We start from the raw sequence: 20,735 nt of genomic DNA, 5'->3' as shown, positions 1-20,735 counted from the left end.
GAACAATCAACTCATTATATATTTTAAATAGAGGTATAAGTTTGATAACAATCAAACATGTGTATTTATCAAAGTTTTGTTCTCAATAGTTCTTATAATCGCAGTTTACAGTGTTAATCTAAAGATCATTGAAAGAAACTGTCGAACTACTAAAGAGTAAACTTTTGACATTAGTAAAACTTAGACACATCCAAATTATTCCTCAACCGGAAGTTCGAGCATATACGTATTTACCAAAATTGTCACTCTAAATGTTCACTATAATCGGAGTTTACAATGATGATTTAAACATCATCTCGAGGAACTGTCGAAATTCTAGATATTCGAGTTTGAGTATGTGTTTTGACTGAGCATTTTTACGTCAACCAAACTATCCATATAATGTTAGCATGTTTTAATATGTGCAAAATTATTCGCTAAGCACACTTATGCTATATGCATTCGCCAAACATATAAAATGATCCTCAGTGTCCCATAAAAAAAGGGTCAAGAAGCACTTGATCCAAAAGTACCATACTTAAAAGCAAGCAATGTACTATTATATTTAAAATGATATTGCATTATTATTATACATGCAAGTGAAATATACTTCAAACCTAACATGTAGACTCTGAAACGAAATAAAAACATATGTTGGATACATTTTCAGGACACGAGACTTATATCTCCTTTAAAATATAATTATAACTCTCATCAAGTTGGGTATTCTATTGATGAGTATATAATAGATCAACTTCAAATATGATCATAATTTGTTTACGTGATTCATATACGACACAATATTTTCTACCAACAAAACAAGCCACAACATTATGAATTCACAGTGAATGTTCTAGAATATATGATATCAATCAAGAATGTTTGAATCTAAGTTCAAAGATTCATCAGAAACATGCAAATCATAAATGCTGAAGAAGGATCAGATGACTATATAAAGACAATGCAACTAACCTAGTTCAAATAAGAGAAAATCACATCAAAGATCAAGTCAAGAACTTATAATAGAAGATCATGTTCTACATATTCAAGACGTGTATTGGTTTGAGGGGAAGCACTATACGCGTTGCATTATATTTCCCTTGACAAAGTTTGTCCCATTGGGTTTTCTAGCAAGGTTTATAATGAGGCAGCATGGTTGATCCAGCAGTATCAATTTTATTATTGGTCATGTAATACCGATTTAATATCATCCTGAAGTATAATGAATGACAACATGTCTGGGGAGGGGGGGGGGGGTAGATGATCATAATGGACATGTATAATTTACCATTATCTCCTACAAGGACGGACCATGTATAGGGCAGGGAGGGGCTGCTGCCCCCCCCCCCCCCTAATTTTAGGCCTAGAACTAGGTATTTAGCCTATGGACTTGTAAATTATATCTAGGTATATAGCCCACTTGCTGCAGCCCATATTTAAAAGCCCAAATCAAGAACAATAATACGTAACAGTAGGCAGCCAGCTAGGACACTTGATTAATCGATTTCCAGATTTTGAAACTAGCGATTTGACGATTAGAAGTTTAGAAACAGCGATTAGCCGACGATTGGCAAAATAGAGAATAATCAATTCATCATCACTGGTCGTTTATCTTTTCTCTACTAAAAGGTTTGTACCAAACCATTCATCTATTATTTTCAATAGTTTATGTTTGATGTTGCAAAATTTTTAGTTTAGATCATTAGATGATTTATCATTTATATAATTATATATTTTTATGTTTGATTACTGAACCAATTGACAAATTAAATTAGGGTTTATTGATTTGAATGTTTAATTTTGTATTCTTGTAGATATAAAAAAAATATGGGAAAGATGAAAACAATTCATTCTTTTTTCAAAAGAAAGGTTGAAAACGATATTGATAATGCTAATGAAGAGAGTAAACGTCACAAAGCTTCAACGAGTGAGCCCGAAAAGAATGAAAATCAACAAGAAAGTGATAAGTTTGAAGCTCCACAAACACAAGCAAATATCAATGAAGTGGATCTTAATCTACTAGAAAGAGATCCCGCTAAACGAATAACAATGTGGAATTATCCGGTTACTTTAAGGGAGCAAGTAAGACGAGCTTATTTGTCTTTAGGACCTTTCCAAATACATCTCAATAAGTATCGTGCAAAAGGTTCAAAGAAGTATCCTCGTAGATTCCAATATTCTTGGTTCGCTGTTTTCCCTAATTGGTTAGAGTATTCTCCAACAACACATTCTGCTTATTGCTTTCTTTGTTATATATTTAATGATACACCAAATGTGGGAAACGGTCATGATGCATTTACTGTTAAAGGATTTGGCAATTGGAAAAAAGTTAATGATGGGAAAAATTGTGCATTCTTGAAGCATATTGATTGTTCACAACATAGAAGGGCTGTGGAATTCAGTGAAAACTTGTTGAACCAAGCAACACACATTGGTAATATCATAGAAAAACAAAGTGAAGAAGAATTATTGAAGAACCGTATACGTTTAAAAGCTTCAGTTGATACAGTTCGTTAGTTGACATTCTAAGCTTGTGGTTTTCGAGGACATGATGTAACTTTTAATTCCAAAAATCAAGGTAATTTTCTTAAACTTTTAAAACTTCTAGCCTCTTATAATGATAAAGTTGCAAAAGTTATTTTAGAGAATGCTCCTTACAATTCAAAGTATACGTCTGGAAAAATTCAAAAAGAAATACTTAGTATTATTGCTAATAAAGTTCGGAAGCACATTCGTAGTGAAGTTGGGAATTCATACTTTTGTGTTATGGTTGATGAGTCACGGGATGAGTCTAAAAAAGAGCAAATGGCCATAGTTTTGAGATTTGTTGATGTAGAAGGGATTATACGAGAAAGGTTCTTGGATTTGGTTCATGTTACGGATACCTTTTCATTAACTCTGAAAAGTAATTTGTGGAGACAACTTTTGCGGTATGAGTTTGATGTTAGCAAAATTTGTGGCCAAGGATATGATGGTGCTAACAATATGAGAGGGGAATGGAATGGATTACAGGCACTTGTTATTAAGGATTGTCCTTATGCGTATTATGTTCATTGCTTTGCTCACAGATTACAGCTTGCCTTGGTTGCTGCTTCAAGGGAAATTATTCCTATAAATCAATTTTTTAATAATTTAATGTCTATAATCAATGTAGTTTGTTCTTCTAGTAAGCATCATGATGAGTTACAAAAGGCAAAGGGAGTGGAGATTAAAGAATTATTGGAACTTGGTGAAATCAAATCTGGTAAATGGGAAAATCAAGCAACCACATTAAGAAGAGCCGGTGATACACGTTGGGGGTTCCCATTATCGTTCCGTTTGCAGTTTGCTTAACATGTTTTATAGTACCCGTGTTGTTCTCAAGGGAATAATTAACGACACGTCTGCTAGTTCTTCTCATCGCAGCGATGCTGATGCAGTTTACTCTCACACCAAATCATTTGAGTTCGTCTTTATTCTTCACCTGGTAAAGGAAGTAATTGGTAAAACTGATAACTTTCTCAAACTCTACAAAAGAAATCCCAAGATATTCTTAATGCCATGGAGTTAGTTTCAGCAACAAAAGGGAATCTAAATGATTATAAAAACAATGGATGGGATTCTTTAATTACACAAGTAAAGTGCTTTTGTGAAAAACATGAAATTGATATGCCGAACATGGATGCTTTGTATACTTCTACTCGATATCGGCCTCGTAAAAAAGATAATCAGGTAACTTTTGAACATTTTTATCGAGTAGATCTGTTTACATCCACCTTGGACAAACAATTACATGAGTTGAATAGTAGATTCAATGATCAAGCTGTTGAGTTGTTAAGTCTTAGTTCTACTTTAGTTTTAAAAAAACAACTTAGAGCGATTAATATTGGTGACATTTGTCTTCTTGTTGAGAATTATTATCCCGTTGATTTTACGGAGCAAGAGAGAATTCAACTACGGTATCAATTGAAGCTTTTTAATATTGAAATGATAAAGAATCCCAATCTAAGTGACGTGTCAACTCTTGCTGATCTATGCCAAAATCTTGTGACAACTCATAAAAGTGAGACATATTATTTGCTTGATAGAGTGGTTCGACTAATCTTGACTCTTCCGGTTTCTACCGCAACAACAGAGGGGATTTTCAGCAATGAAAATAGTCAAGAATCGTCTTCGCAATAGGATGTCCGATGAATTTCTTGCGAATAACTTGGTGGTTTACATAGAAAGAGAAATTGCTGAAAAGTTTGATTCGAAATCAGTAATCGATGAATTTAAAGACCTTAAAGGTCGTCGGGCTCGATTGTAATTTTTCTTTTTTTGTCGTTTATGTGTAAGAAAATATTATTTTTTTGGATTTATGGTCTTTTTTTGTTGAAAAAAATTTGGTTGGATTATATACATGAACTTATGGTTAATCTAAAATTTTTGACCCCCCAATGAAACTGTTCAAGTTCCGCCACCGTTCTCCTACTTATGATGCAATGTTAGTGACATGTATCTAGGATAACTATATAAGTACGTGTAATGTATGATTGAGATAACATGAATAAAATGTATTTCGCCTACCTATTCTCTCTAGTTCATAACAATAAGATTGTTTTCAATGCTCATAATAAAATAAATGCAATGTATGTTATATTAAGTACTTTTAAAGAAAATTAGGTGTTTTAAATCACGCGTTATGGTGGAGATGTGGTCGGAACTCGGTAATTTTCAATATAGTTATTGTTCTTACATAGTTACACTAAAGTGTGTATATGCTTATGTTTTGTAATTTTTGGATGTATTACCATATTTAGGAAATAAATGTGTAATTAGTTATTTTATAATAATAGTAATAACAATAATAATAATAATAACTATTATTATTATTATTATTATTATTATTATTATTATTATTATTATTATTATTATTGTTAGAAAGAACTCTTTTGTTATTAGACCGTAAAGTCAATGTTTATGTTGAGAAATTACTCCTTGACTAATATTTGCCTCCCTATCATTTTCTTTCGTAAAAAAAAAGAAAAGGACTTTAAGATATGTCAAAACTAATCGTTATTTACTAGAAAACTTATTTGTAACACTTGAACTTTACTCTAGGGTGTTCAGAGAATCTAAAATTTGAAAAGAAAAAAATTTAAATATAAACTGAAATCAAAACAAGAATAAATTGATCCGAATTCTTATTCAGATTCATTCGGATATGGACTTTAAAATTTTCGGATTGTTCAGATAGTTCGGATATCCGCTTAATCTAAATAAATAAAACATGTTTTTTTAGTTTTATAAAGCTCAGCCCACTAACATTTACAATAACTCAAATTTCCCGCTTTAACCCCTCTAAGTACAGCTAAGTAACTAAACCCTCTTTTGCTTTTTTACTCTTCCTTGCAGAAGTGAGTCTATTTTGATTCCGTAGCCCCATAGATTGTCCCGCAATCTCTTCCAAGCCGATGAGAGATCACTTTTTCCCTCCTCGTTGATCGGAACCCATGCCAAATGTCCAGGGAGTCTCTCCCATGACCGGTGAGCTATCCAACCCACGCAGAACCAGCCCTTCATCGGTTTCAGGTCTTTAGAGCGGATTCCTGAAGAATAACAAGCAAGAATATGGTACAGGAGAAAGCACGGAGTGGATCGTTCCACGGGAGGGGCTAATTCAAAACCCTCTGGTAAAATAAGAACAGCCCCTACACTCAAAGCCTGTGATATGATTGCATCGCGATGCCTAAGAACACGATCTAATAGATCGTTGTATCGAGTAGTTGGATCATAGTCTCTTACCATAAAAATGGCTGCATGCGCCATATAAATGTGAAAAATGACCATCATGATCAAACTCTCACACTCATACACAATAACCACCATCGCTGCTCCGCCGACCGCCGTCCGCCTTCACAGTCCGCCATTTGCCATCCGTCGACTCCCATCGCTACTCCATTTTTTTTGTTTCAAAATGGGTGTCTTATGTGTTGATTTTGAATATATTTCCATTTATTTGATGAGATTTTGAGTGCATTCTATCGCTGCTCTATTTGTGTTGCGGTATGCTAATTAGACATAGACAGTATCACTGTGTTAATTTGATACTCAAATAAAGTATTCCTCTATGGCTTTATGTGTAGTTGTTAATTAGACAGGGATTGCACTATGAATTTGATAGACTTAATTACACTTTTGTTAATATATAGTTTCATTTGTATTTTTGTGGTTTTGTAATTTTATTAATCGGATTATTTCGAATTTTATCCAAATCCGATCTGAATTGAATTCGGATGGATTCGGATCGGATAAGAACATTTGGAATTCGGATCAAATCGGATAGGGTCCTAAAATTTTCAAATCCGAACCGAATAACCTGTTTTCCTATCCGATGAACACCCCCTACATCTACTCGATTGAAGTTGGGATGCTTTGTAGTAGACATTTAATCGAGATGATCAATAATTTGTGTCGCACAGGGAATCCGTATTTGCATTAAATATAAAATTAACTAATGTTACGAGCATAGAGTTGTAAGCTACAAAGTTACGTTGCGGTTGCTGTACAGTACCGCTTTGTTACCGTTGGTGAAAATATACCGATTCGTATAGAAACCAAAAACCATAAAATTATCAAAACATGATTGACTGCTGGGTTGCGGTATTGAATTATCAAGAACAAGTAGAAGCCCGGGTTCAAGAAACCCTTTATTCTGTCACGCATCAACGATCGTAAGTATATACTATGTACTGCATTAATTTTGAAATAATAGTTATATCGATAATGTTAAGTGACACGAGCCCCTTGTGCTAGATTGAATGAATGTTCACAAGAAGTTGCATGAAGAAAAAAAACAAAGAGAAGCTTTTAAGAAAAGCCGTAAGGTTTTGAAGAGAGATGAACTTAAAATCATGACATCGTGTTGATTCTCGCTATTGAAAAAACCACTTTTACGTCTTGGCTTTCAATATGAATGAGGCGACGATTTTAATATTAGACAACATGGTGTAAAGTGTGTATTTGTTTAGAGATGGTCAATATTTCACGCATAAAAGCACACTGTACAAAGTGGTAAATCAAACGTTATTTCAATACAGTAGCGATGGATACATGTAATTTAGTTGTATTACATACATGTATTACATTAACAATGCATACATGCAATGGAGTATTAATACATATGCTTATGATACATATTTGCTACAATAGTTATTTTTCTATTAATATTATTAATACAGAAACTAGCAAATATTTTGTGAGCACTTAGAGGGACACCTAGAGACGGTAGCTATGAAACTAGCAAGGCCGAAAAAATTGAAGTTAGGATGGGCAACAACAGGCAGTTTCGCGGATTGTGTGTAGCTCCAAATGTTGTTAAAAATGTGACGTTTATACATTTTCAATGTTTCGAAAAACAGTTTCTTCCTGTTGCGGATTGTTTATATGTAAAATTAGTTTGGATTTAGTATGAAGTCAAACGCTAGCCTTTGTTGGAGAATCAGATTGAATACAAGAAGATTGAAATTACTGCTGCAAGTATGTGCAGCAACGAAACAGACAATATATATTGACGTAATTTTATTGATAGAACTTATTGAATGTTTACAAGAGAATAACCCTATTTATATAGAGAACATAGCTTCTAATCAACGCTAATATAAGAACGGTTATACACAGCAACCGTTATAAACCCTAAAATCTGTTAACGGGCCTAAATCTTATATTTACAGTTCTGGCCCTTCTAATTAATATATAATAATAGTTATATTACATAACATAAATAACCTACTTTATGATTAAATTCTAATACTCCCCCTTAATCATAAAGTGTTCTTCAAGCTTCAAATCTTCTTTTCTTTCTTTCAAGCATGATTGCTTCGGACCAGCTTCATCTTTGTTGATCTTGACTTCAATCTTTCTTCCAAGCATTGTTCCATGGCACCATTCCAATGTTTCTAAATAGAGCTTGTAAACAGTTCTAACTTCAATGTGCAAATTTTCTTCAAAACCAAGTTTCATTGCTGTTGATTTCCATCCATTTTGTATAATGGTTTCTTCATATCCACCATAGTGTTGCACCAACATAAACAAATCGAAGAGATCGATTTCTTCACCGTTACTTAAATAAGGTGGTATAGGTCGGGTGAAATACGATTCTATATACACGTTGTGGTACCAGTTAAGTAAACCATAAAATGCTTTTCTAAACTTAGGTTATAGACGTTTTTTCAGATAACACGTTTGTCAGTACAAGGGCTGATACGGTTTGTCAGTACACATAACACGTTTTTCAGAAAACGAGTTTCGATTAAGGAATAATCGAGGGTGACTGAAGGAATAAGATTCGCGGGTTTGTAAACCACAAAATGCTTCTCTAAACCATACAAGGGTTGATACGGTTTGTCAGTACACATAAAACGTTTTTTCAGAAAACGAGTTTCGATTAAGGAATAATCGAGGGTGATTGAAGGAATAAGATTCGCGGGTTTTCGGCTAATACAAAGTTCAGGTTTGCAAATTATATTCTTGAATTATTATATTTTTAGTATATAGAACCAGTAGGTTTGTCTATACGGGGATTGTGAAAACCTTAGTCAGTCAAAGTGAAAATTATACGATTTGAGAGGATGTCAGATTCGAAGTCACATCCGGATAACAATGCAGTAGTAACACACAAAGGGGTAGGATCGTTAACCCATTATCAATGCCTAATTTTAAAGTCTACAAACTATACTGTTTGGGCAATTCGAATCAAGATAATTCTTGAGGTGAATGGATTATGGGAAAGTATTGAACCTACTGAAGGTACGCAACTAGATGTTCAAAAGGACAGGGCAACAATTGGCATCAGAGCTTTGGGGTTTCTTGTTTCCGGCGGAAATAAAAAGTGTAGCAGCAAATTCCGGTGAGGGCAGCAGTTTCAGGCAAATTTTTCTAGATTCCGGCAGTCCACGGTTTTCCGGCGAAGTAATTCTGGGTAGAAAATTGAACAACAAAGGTTATAAACGGAATTCTTTGTCTATATATTGAATATTTCAAGAAGCAAAAGACGCAGCAGCAGCGTTTTTTCGGCGAGATTCTGCCGAAAACGCGATTTTCCGGCAGGGGTCGTTTCTGGCAAATCTTGAACGGCATATTGGTGTCGGTGGTTTCCGGCAGTGGATTGAAAGGTTTTGGCACAAGGAAAAACCAACGTGGCGGTGGGGAATTCCGGTTTCAAAATCCAACAAATAAGGAGGCATCGTGGTATTTGTGTTTCCGGGCTAAAGACGGACACATTGAAGGACTAAACCGAAGTTAGGGCTACCACACATGATCCCATCTTGATTTTTCTGAGGCGCGAATTCTACGTGAAACACCTGGCCAACACCGACCCTTTCATGACTAACACCCTGGACAGTCCTTTGTCCAATCTTCTTGAGATCACTCATGATCTCGACTTCAACCACTGCTCTCTGATCGGGATTCAACTTTCACTTCTCCTTGCTTCTGATTGTAATTGACACAGGATTCTTAATCTGGCTCTGATACCACTTGTTGAACAATCAGATTGAATACAAGAAGATTGAAATTACTACTGCAAGTATGTGCAACAAGGAAACAGACAATATATATTAACGTAATTTTATTGATAGAACTTACTGAATGTTTACAAGAGAATAACCCTATTTATATAGAGAACATAGCTTCTAATCAACGCTAATATAAGAACGGTTATACACAGCAACCGTTATAAACCCTAAAATCTGTTAACGGGCCTAAATCTTATATTTACAGTTCTGGCCCTTCTAATTAATATACAATAATAGTTATATTACATAACATAAATAACCTACTTTAAGATTAAATTCTAATAGCCTTGGGTTAGTGCGCTAGTGGCAGAAACAAAATCTCTTAAATATCCAAAAGTCCTGAGAAGAAAAGGAAATTCGTCTTAAAAAAAGAAACGAAAAAGAAGACATACATCACAAATGAAGAAATTTAACCTATAAAATGGACTGGTTCATTAGAAATGAATACATATGCACTATAAATTCGCCATTTACTATTAGTGATATTTATTTATCACTTAATGTGTGGTGTGGCTTATAGTTAGACCGTGAGTAGTCAAAAACTCTTCACATAGGGGCGGCGTGCGACACGTGACATCCCGGTCAGCAATGGGAGTTTTACAAAAAGTGGTGTAATAGTAAAAAGCCTCATAACCCTCTTTCAATCATTACACAACTATTACTTCTTTAATTTTTTTAAAAACATTACAACATGAAAGAAACGCTAAGTGCATAACAAAAAAACACCCAAACTACAAAGATAAATTAAGGATGTTAAACATGCTCCCACTCTATGCGTCTACGGCTCTTGTTTATGATCCAAAGAAAAGACGTAGTCTTGATATCTATTACCACCTTGTCCACCGAAACCAGGCTGTTCTGGAAAATTTTGCTTTCATAATTATCAAATTAACCAATACGCTACGTCAATTATAGCATGAATTAGCATGATCTCTTCTTTGATGCATTTGCACTCCTTTGGACAATCCATCAACTTTCAATACCATGATCTTGTCTTACTCAAATATTAAGATAGTTTAAAACGCTACTATAAAAAATCATTTTAATTTGGTTACATATTGTAAAATCTTTGCAAATTACTCAAATGCCATTTGCTTGTCTCAAATTCCTTCATATTTACATAATGCTACTCTCTCTCCTTCCTTTTCTAAAACTTTACCTAAACTCCCTTTTTCTGATGCATATAATTGTGCTTCTGTCTTTTTGTCAATCACCCTACATGTTCATCTAGGGTTTACTTTTGCTCCTGACCCTATGAAATTATCATCAAACACTCAGTGGCCATAACTTATTTTCTATATATAGTTATATTAATTCTTTGAATTTCCAGGAATATATACGCTATTAGGTAGATCAACACAAATAGATAGACTAGCTAGGGCAACAAAAGGTATATGATCTTTGTATTCTTTCATTTTATTGTTTTTTACACAACAAACTCTTTTTTCTCTCTTTGTTAAACAGGATTATACTTCAAGAAAATCAACCGCCCAACAAAAACCTAAAAGATGATCACTTGTCATGCAAAGATTAGTTTGAAAAAAAATTATTATTCTTTCTTGATTTTACTTCATCGGTTCTTGAAAGACTTGTTTTTTGTCCTTGTACATGCTATGCTAGTAGATCTAGTAGGTGTACATAGATTATGTATAGTTCTTTCATTTCATTTTTGACTTTGATCTAAAACCTTATACGACAGCTTTTTTCTTCTTTGATTGACTTTAATGTCTTTGAATCTCTCGGGTGATAAGTGGGATTGTCTTTAGAAATCTTTGCATATGTGTGTGCGTGTGTATTTGAACAACGTGTGTGTGTATACACATACAAAATGAATCTTTTGCAGTTTTTGATGAGTATAGAAGGGACCAAATTTTGGAGGATCCAAATAAGTACAGATTAATAATCAGAAAATTAATATAAGTAAAAAAGAATAATTAAAGACAGAACTTTGTGTTTGTAGTCCAATCATCCGGCAATGAATATTTTCAGTATTGTTTCAAACTGCAATAACCATGAGAACGTTAGTCCACTTTTGACTTGTGTGTGTGAAACCTAATATATTTCTTTCTATATATTTTAGTTAAGTTGATCTTCTGTGGACAGGAAGATATTCTAAGTAAACATTTGTTGCGCATCACAAGAAGAAAGGTTTGAGCTTGAAGTTAGAAAGTAAGTTTTTGAATTTGAAGAAAGCTCTTGGGTTTAATTAATTATCTAAGATTGAAGATGAACACAAACTATTAGATGGCCTTTTGTGTTTATAATAACATGCTAATTCTAGTAATTATTTACTCACAAATTGTCAACATGAGTGGGATCGATGTGTGTCTGCATCTGATTTTGATATATAAGTTTATTTCGTATTAATCTGTATGCAATAGACGATTCTAGTTATAGAAATTTGTGTTCTTGAGTTCGTTTGATGTTTGTGAAGTATTAGCCGAGTTTATTATCCATTATAGTTATTATTGTTTGGTTTATTCCTTATCTTTAAGTTTTTGAGTTGGTCAATATATTATGTCTAGTTTGAACATTTGAATACGTGTTTATGTTTTATTATATGTCATCAACTTGTAATTCAGTTACACCTCTAAACATATATAAAGAAGTGAATCATGTTGTCGTTGAAAAACCTTGAATTCATTCGAGAAGTGCCCTTAGTTAGCTTAATTTCTCTATGAAAACTTTAATATGGATGCTTTATAATTTTAAATCAGTGAAATACCTTTAATTTAAATTCTTAATACGTAGATTGTGGACCCACATCACATAAGCACATGGCTTCTTCAACCCATCCTAATGCTGCTTGTGCAGCCTGCAAGTTCTTAAGAAGAAAATGCACCCAAGGATGTGTTTTCTCACCGTATTTCCCTCCAGAAGATCCAACGAAATTCGTAAATGTTCACAAAATATTCGGGGCAAGCAATGTTAGCAAACTCCTCAACGAGATCGCAGCTCATCAAAGAGAAGATGCTGTCAACTCTCTCGCCTATGAGGCTGAGGCGCGTATAAAAGACCCTGTTTATGGATGTGTGGGGGCAATTACTGTGCTTCAAAGGCAAGTTCTTCAATCACAAAAAGAACTAGAAGCAACTCATGCAGATCTTATCCGGTTTTCAAGTGACCTAATACATTGATGATGCCACAAATTTCAGGGAACTCTCTACAATACTCTCATGTGTTGCTTCCTAATTATGGTACTTATTCATGGAAACAGACCCCTTAAGGGAAGAAGAGGATAAGGCAAGATCATGGTATGTAATAATAAATTAATAATGTATGAGAACATATGCAAGACGCATCTGTGATTTGTTTTAACTAAGATTATCCTATGTTGTACATTGAAATTCCTTGTTGGATTCACCGAACTTAGTTTTGTATAATTTGAATGATTGAGTTGCCACTCGCCACCTAAAATATATTATCAATGATTTTTGTTTGTATTATGTGTGTACGAGATACTAATTATCAAATATGCGTGCTCAAAAGACACATTAATTAATAACCATAAAAACTGTAACTATAAGCCGCCCACACAATAAGTACTAAACAAATGAATATCACTGGAGGCAAATGGCGGTTTTGTGGCGCATATGTATTCGTTTCTGACATATCCATCCATGATATCATATTGGTTGAGTTTCTTCATTTTGCGGTTCATGTCTTCTTTTGATTGCATACTGAATCCAAACTAATTTTATTCATTAACAATCCGTAATAAGAAGAGAGACAAAGGGAGCACTTTTCGGGAACATTGAAAATGTATAAACGTCACCTTCAAACAAATATAAGATCTGATTCATACGGAATATATAGAATACGATAAGGTATTTTCCACGTGTCATTAAAAAGTCTCACTGATAGGTACACCAATTTTCTCCTAATTTATTAAACTTTTATTATTCGTTTTATTCTGTTTTAGTGTAAATCTCGACGTTGAAATGTGATTTTCTTCAATCAAAGTGTTAGTTTAAGTAAAGAATTTCAATTCTTTAGTAAAGACTTTTCAGTAAAAAAAATGACCTACCTCAAAAACCAATAATTAAGTGTTTTGGGCATATATTGAATGTGATCAATGGAAACGAAGATCCATAGTTAAAAAGAACACTTAAATTGGGAATAAGCAAGAATAGATCTTTACATTGACACATGGGAGTTCACACTTTAGGATTAACGACTGATACCATTTGCACCAAAACAACACTAAAGAAAGAACAAAAAGAAGAGTGTATGATAATTATTCGACCAGGATAAATTATGCAGCTTTTAGAGCATCTTCTCATTTAATTAATAGACGCATCATTGTCTCTCAGGAGGGGGTAGCACTAGGATCAAGTCATAACTCGACAACAAACATATTAGTGATCAATGGAAACGAAGATCCATAGTTAAAAAGAACACTTAAATTGGGAATAAGCAAGAATAGATCTTTACATTGACACATGGGTGTTCACACTTTAGGATTAATGATTGATACCATTTGCACCAAAACAACACTAAATAAAGCACAAAAAGAAGAGTGTATGATAATTATTCGACCAGGATAAATTATGCAGCTTTTAGAGCATCTTCTCATTTAATTAATAGATGCATCATTGTTTCTCAGAAGGGGGTAGCACTAGGATCAAGTCATAACTCGACAACAAACATATATTAATGATGGGATGATTATCAAAGTGACATAGTTTAGAAACATATAATATTCTAAAGTTGTATTTATCTTTTTCTAACAAATTCACGACCTACCAGCTAATAAGTGATGGTTAGGTCTAAATCGTGTATTTATGTGTTAGCTGTTATGTTTTATTAAGTTTTAGTGTGAACTGTGGTACTTCAAGTTTGCTTTTTTATTTCAGGTGTGTGAGCATTAAAGATACTAATTGGAGCCTTTTACATGTTTGCTTTGAAGTTTGGTGGAGTTCGGAAGTGATTCGCGGACATTTAGAAGTAAAACGGGCATATATCGGGCTAGAAAATGAGTTACGGGACCCATAATATATGAATTTTGGGTTTCTCGATGAGAAAAATCTGAATATGAAGTTACTTAGCTCGTGCTACGCGAAGAGAGGGTGAAAAATCTTTTACAATATGCAAAGGATCTAAACGAGAAAAATAACCCTAGTTGGTATTATAATCAGTTTTCAGCCCCCATTAGACCTATGTTCGATTGCAGCAGTAGTAGAGGAACGTGAAGGCGACTTTGCATCATCCCGGAGCTTTCAGTTCGTCAAATCAGTCCATGCTTCCATCTTTTCATCAAATAAGCGAATTAATCGTGATGCCGATGTTAGGATAAATACATTTGTGATCACTTCAGGATAGGGTTTTGTGTAAACTGATTATGATCGGATTTTGTGTGCCTTAATGATTAAGAACTTGATTGAATATGCTATTTGATCTTGTTTTTACTTTATTGATTGATTGTATAAACAATTTGTGTTTTTGTTTATTAAATCCTACATCAACTATTCGGTTGTCATTGATCCGATAACCGTTAGTCATTGCATTTCAGTTGGTTTTCATAATATAAAACTGGTAATTGGGTAGATTGCGTTCATTTGTGCCAACAATTCGGACATGGTTTCGTTTGGCATCAAAACCAAAGTACTAGGTCTAGTAATTAGTGCGCAATCAACTTAACAGAATCTGTGATTAGTTTGTTATCGCATTACCTGAACCTGAATTGAATCACTCTTTTCTCATAATCGTTTACAAACCATAAAAGTAATTGTGTTGCATTCAAATCATCATTCTAAACTGCTTGACATCGTCTGTCCGCCTAGTTAATTAGCTTTGAGTCATGAGTCAAACTTGCATTTTTCAGTGAAACCCTGTGTAAACAACTTTACTTACTCTTACTAGTTATAGGCATTTAAGGGGCTGTTTGGTTGGATGGAATTCATGGGATTTCAATGGAATTGGAATTTAAATTCCATTCCATAGTTAGTTTGGTTGGCTAATAAAAGAAATTGGAATTGAAATCAAATCCATCTAAATCCTCCAACTAACGAAATTCACAATCCTTCAATGTATTGATGGAAAGTTGAATAAGCAATGGAATGTTTGCAACATTACCAAAATATCCCACTACTCCCTAATCTCCAGTATCACCATTCACCAACATAAACTCCTTCCACCACCACCATTATTTCTTCGGCCACAATCAACAACCATAACTCCGGCGACATCTGAACCACATTTTTCAGGCAATAAATTTGCTTGACTAGCACCGCCGCACCCTTCATTTTGTCTGACGTGCCTGAAAACATGGGTCACCACCACCTACGTTTTTTTCCGGCTAGATCTAAAGCATCGCAACCCTTGTTTTTCCTTCATCAATTCTGATTGCAGGTGGGCGTCGGAGATTGGTGGTTGAAGCTCGCATCTTCTGATGGTGGACGAACCACGTATTTTAGATCTAGGTTTTTCAGAACCTAGTAACTTATGACACATAGACTGAAATGAGATAAGATAAAGGGAGAGAGACTGGTGACTGACGGTGGTGGCTGGTGGTGACGGTTGGACGGCTTCAGAGAGGAGAGAAGGAGACCAGATTAGGGTTATTTGGATTTTGGAATGGGCATTTTTGTCTTTTAGACACTTTTTTTAATTCCAATTCCGTTTGCAAACTTCCAACCAAACAAGTGATGGAATTTTAAAGGAATTCACTAGATTCCAATTCCAATTCCATACAAATTCCAATTCCATACAAATTCCAATTCTAGTTCCTAAACATTCTGTGAACCAAAAACCCCCTAAGTGATTAAAATACTGGTTGTTAATAGAGCACGACATCTACATCAAAAATGGCGTCGCTGCCGGGGAATCAACGCGCAAAGTGCTAGTGTAGTCTAGTTTAGTTTGGTTTGGTTTTATTTTTGTTTTTATTGTTTCTCCGTTGATTTTACGTGGGGTTTGTGTGTTTCCGTGTGTGCATATATTCTTACTGGTTCATGCATACGAGATATTCTCAAATAAAGAGCAGCTTTAATTTGATCCGTTGATTGAACAGACAACAAAGAGAAACCGAGCAACTTAAAGATCGGGGTTGAACCAAAAGTCATAAATAGAAGCATCCAAAACCTAAACAGAAAACATGAGTACTCAAAACGATCAATATGCACTTGGTAATCACCCGACAACCAAGAAAAACCACAAAATCAAGAGTATCTGATCCCACAAAATGATCCCCTTCCAACCAAAACCATGTTATAGATATAATATAAATGGAGTTTAAAGGAAAGTGAATAATTTAATCATGTTATAGATATAATATAAATGGAGTGTAAAAGGAAAATGAATAATTACTGAACTATGACAGGGTTATTAGTTTAGGAGAGAAAAAGATTATGAGGTTTAACCACAAAGTGACACGTATCCACAATTAGTTTCTTTTATTAGAATAGGTAGATTGGGTGAAACATTTAGTTAACAAGGTATGGGCCGATCAAATATCGGATCAAATGGTTTGGGCCGCTGGCCACCATTAGGCCACCTAAGCTTTTCGGGGACCTAAGACTTGGCAACATAAACTATGCTTATATTACGTTTAGGGGCCTTAATGTTGAAAACGACAATGAAGTCAGTCTATGAATGAACGCGTTAATTAATATTTCAAGAACATAAGAAATTCTACTTAATCGATGAATGGCCAACAACACCCCAGAACTTCTCATGTTGACCAATCATAATTCTTTATCCCCACTGCTAGCAATTGGAATGCTTAATCCGACATCGTCTAAAACTTCATACTTTTTTACAAGTAATTGCATCTTAGATTTGACTTCATCAACCATTTCACGCACTCTTGTTTCAATTTCTTCTTCTGTCTCTTCAGCGAACCGTACGTTTTTAGCAAGTTACAATTTTTACACAACCATACTTAGCCATTGCAAGTTTCACCGATGGGTCCAATATACTAGCAAACTCAAACAATTTATTACTCATTTCATTATCTTCAAAATGTTTTTCTAATTCGTTTTCTAACGATGAATAAACTTGTTCTTCAGTTCTCATGTAACATCCACGTTTTACGAATTAATAAATAAGACGAGCTTTATGTATTTGTCGTGTGTTGTTATTTAAATTGCTTAAATAATAATAAGATGAAAAGATAAGATTAGGATTATTTATGGGCTTAGGTATATGGGTTTAGGATGATTACGGGCCTAAGCCTATAGCCTAGAGTATTTAAGGACATAAACCTTCCTAAAACCTTAATCATCCTTATTTCATCATCGTCACCATCAGACACACACACGTACTCACCTCCTGTACACAAACATTCCTCCAATCCATTCAAAGATTTATCAAGCTATTTAAAATTACCAAAGAATCAAAGATCAAATCCATCATAATCATTAAGGTATGTTTTAAGATTTAGGTTTATCTTCATTTTCATCTCCATATTGTCCTTGTCTTAAGATAATAATGGATGAACAAATGAACCTTGTAAGTTGCAAACGAAACGAACCAAGCCAAACCCGACTCAAATGAACCCTAAATGAACCAATGTAAGTGAGTTAAAATTTGATTAAAAAGAGAGATAAATATGAATATATATATATATATATATATATATATATATATAAGTTCGGTTCAAAACGTTTGGATTTAAAAAGAGTATGCTTGGTTCGATTGGCTTAAGGATAGCACATTTTGGCTCGGATCGATTAAGGTTCGAATGGTTTGGGGTAGCAAGGAATCAAACGGCTTGAGTGGTACCTGATAGAAACTAGTAGCTCAACTCGAATTGAGTGAAGCAAACTGTGAACGGCTCGACTGCATAACTCGACTCGATGGGAGTCAAGTGTACGAATCAGCTCGATCTCATTCGAGTCGACCAACGAAAGAACTAAACTCAAAGTCCCACTCGACTCGATAATTAGTCGACTGTATTGGGCTGGTTATTCGGCTCGATTGGGAAGAAAAAGGAGACTCGATCCGAAGTTGCAGCTTGGAGTACGTGACCCAATGGTTGGACTCGATTGGAATTAGATCTCGAGTGGATTGAGGAAACGAATCGAGTGAAGGGGGTGGGTTTCGGCTCTAATTAAACTTGAGTGGTTTGGAGAAATCGACTCGACTGAGGTCGAGTCGAATGGAAGGGAACAGGTCGGCTCGATGGGCTTCAAGGACTCAGCTAGGCTGTTCCTAATCGCCATTGCCATGGTTGCCGGGTAGCAGAGGACCGGCGGTGGCTGTAAGCTGAAGGAAGGATGAAATGTTTTGGGGGTTTGTTTATAAGTAGTCGGGTGGAGGGGGTATTAGTGTAAATATGTAATAATAATAATAATAATAATAACAACAACAAAATAAACGAGACCCGAACCCGACTCATTTAAGAACCCGTTAAAATTATAAGCTCGTATGAAAGTGTACACATATAGGATCGTAAATAATTGTTAACTTGTTAAAATATATATGCATGAGAACTTAATCCGAACTCATTTACGAAACCAATAACTTATAACCTCATTAACGAATCAAGAGCTCAAAAGGGTCGATTCCATAACTTAATAATCAAGTTCAAAAATCTATATCTATATCTATATATAGTATATTAAAGTAAGACCCTTTTTGGGCACATGGTCATTTCTTATTGGTTAACTTGACTATTTTCCATAAATAATTTGTAACCTCAAAATTTCTTACTATTAAAATAATTCTATATTAAATTAAAAAAAAACCTCCTATTGAATGCACCTATTTAGTATATCTTATAACCCATGACCCATTTAATCCGAACATTTCATGACCCGTTTGTTAGTTATATGAGATAATTGATAAAATTGATAATTGATAATTCATGTTCTTATTGTATGATTTTGTAAAGTGTGACATTCATCAATTTTTGCACCCGAAACGCGACCCGTTCTGATTTTTGGAATACCCTAAAATTTAATGTTTTTATACGAGTATTTAGATAGTGAAACCGTTTTTCAAATTTTATGAACTTAATATTTTTTTTATGAGAGGGTATTTTAACTTGTGCTTTTGATGTAATAATATAATATATAGATTGTTAATAATGGTTTAAATCATTATTCTTTTCAAATCCTAATAAGTGGTTAAATAAGCCAATAATTAGAAAATGTGTTTTGCAAATTTAACAATTTAATTATGTTAAATTCAATAATTTTTGTATTCAGAAACTTATTCGTAATATTGGATGATTGTTATAGAGTAAGGGTATGTTGGTTGGATGTAATGGAATTAAGGGGGGGAATGGAATGAACAAGGGAATGAAATGGATCATTGCATTCATTTATCTTGTTTGGTTAACCTATGTGAATAAAATGAATTTTTTACTTTATGTTGTTTAGTATCCAAAAAAAAAAATTATAGTAATGAAATAGAAATAATAAAAACACTCCAATCTCAAAAAAAAAAAAAAAAAAAAAAAGCCTGCAATGGCGACGGTGGTAGCTTCGACGACAAAAATGCTTGCGATGGTGGTGGTGGCAGCAGTCAGACGGCAGGGTTGGAGGTGGTAGCATTGATAGCGATGACAATGGTACGGTGGTGGTGGTCAGGCAACAATAGTGATGGTGGTAGTGGTGATGGTCAGGCAGCGGCGATGACAATGGTTGCGAAGGTCACGGCAACGTTGTTGGCAGTGGTGGTGGCGGCGGAGACGGTGGTGGTAAGGTCGTGGCGGCGGCGGTGGCGACGGTGATGGTGGTGGTGCCGATAGTAGTTGGGGTTGTGGTTGTTAGTGGTGGTGTTGTTGAGAAAGTAGGGTGAAGGAAGCATGGAATGAAAAAAAAGAAGGGAGATGGGAAGGAATGAGATTCCATGTGTAATGGATGATTCCATTCCATTGAATTACCAAACACCAATCTTTTCATTCTCACGCAATGAATCATTTCATTCTTCCTGTCATTCCTGCATACCAAACGCTACCTAAGTGATTTATATCACTAAATGAAAATTCAAGTAAAAACATAAGGCGGTTACGATTTATAGATAATTAAAGAAAGTTGAATTGTAGGAATAATTATAATAATTATTGCATTCATTTAAATTTAAATTGGAATGAACTAAATTGCCGGTTCACCATAAAAAGTTTTAACTATCTTACGAAACTGATTGATAATTATCATTATTAGCCTTAAAACACATGTTTTCTTTAGACCCTTTTAAATACCGACTTATCCTTGATCTTTTTCGAGCACACACCCCAATTGACAGATGCTTCCCTTCACCTAACCGTTTTCT

At 34.5% G+C, this 20,735-nt stretch overlaps 3 protein-coding genes across 3 annotated transcripts; all 3 read left to right on the top strand.

The window, feature by feature from the left end:
- Window positions 1-1,806: 1,806 nt before the first annotated feature.
- Window positions 1,807-3,312, top strand: LOC143634476 (uncharacterized). The gene is made up of 2 exons (XM_077102549.1): window positions 1,807-2,491; window positions 2,588-3,312. The coding sequence occupies exons 1-2, from the start codon at window positions 1,807-1,809 to the stop codon at window positions 3,310-3,312; spliced, it is 1,410 nt and encodes a 469-aa protein (XP_076958664.1).
- A 207-nt stretch (window positions 3,313-3,519) lies between these two features.
- Window positions 3,520-4,140, top strand: LOC143634475 (uncharacterized). Its single transcript, XM_077102548.1, has one exon. It carries the CDS (start codon window positions 3,520-3,522, stop codon window positions 4,138-4,140), a length of 621 nt encoding a protein of 206 aa, XP_076958663.1.
- Window positions 4,141-12,292: 8,152 nt separating this feature from the next.
- On the top strand, window positions 12,293-12,652 carry LOC143634473 (LOB domain-containing protein 25-like). The gene has a single exon (XM_077102547.1). The coding sequence runs from the start codon at window positions 12,293-12,295 to the stop codon at window positions 12,650-12,652; it is 360 nt and encodes a 119-aa protein (XP_076958662.1).
- Window positions 12,653-20,735: the final 8,083 nt, after the last annotated feature.

This window comes from Bidens hawaiensis, unplaced genomic scaffold (assembly GCF_021521415.1).
Source record: "Bidens hawaiensis isolate Kalapana, Puna unplaced genomic scaffold, B.hawaiensis_p1.1 tig00007050_1, whole genome shotgun sequence".
Taxonomy (NCBI): domain Eukaryota; kingdom Viridiplantae; phylum Streptophyta; class Magnoliopsida; order Asterales; family Asteraceae; genus Bidens; species Bidens hawaiensis.
The sequence above is the reverse complement of the archived record's forward strand: the minus strand, read 5'-3'. Positions and strand labels throughout refer to the sequence as shown.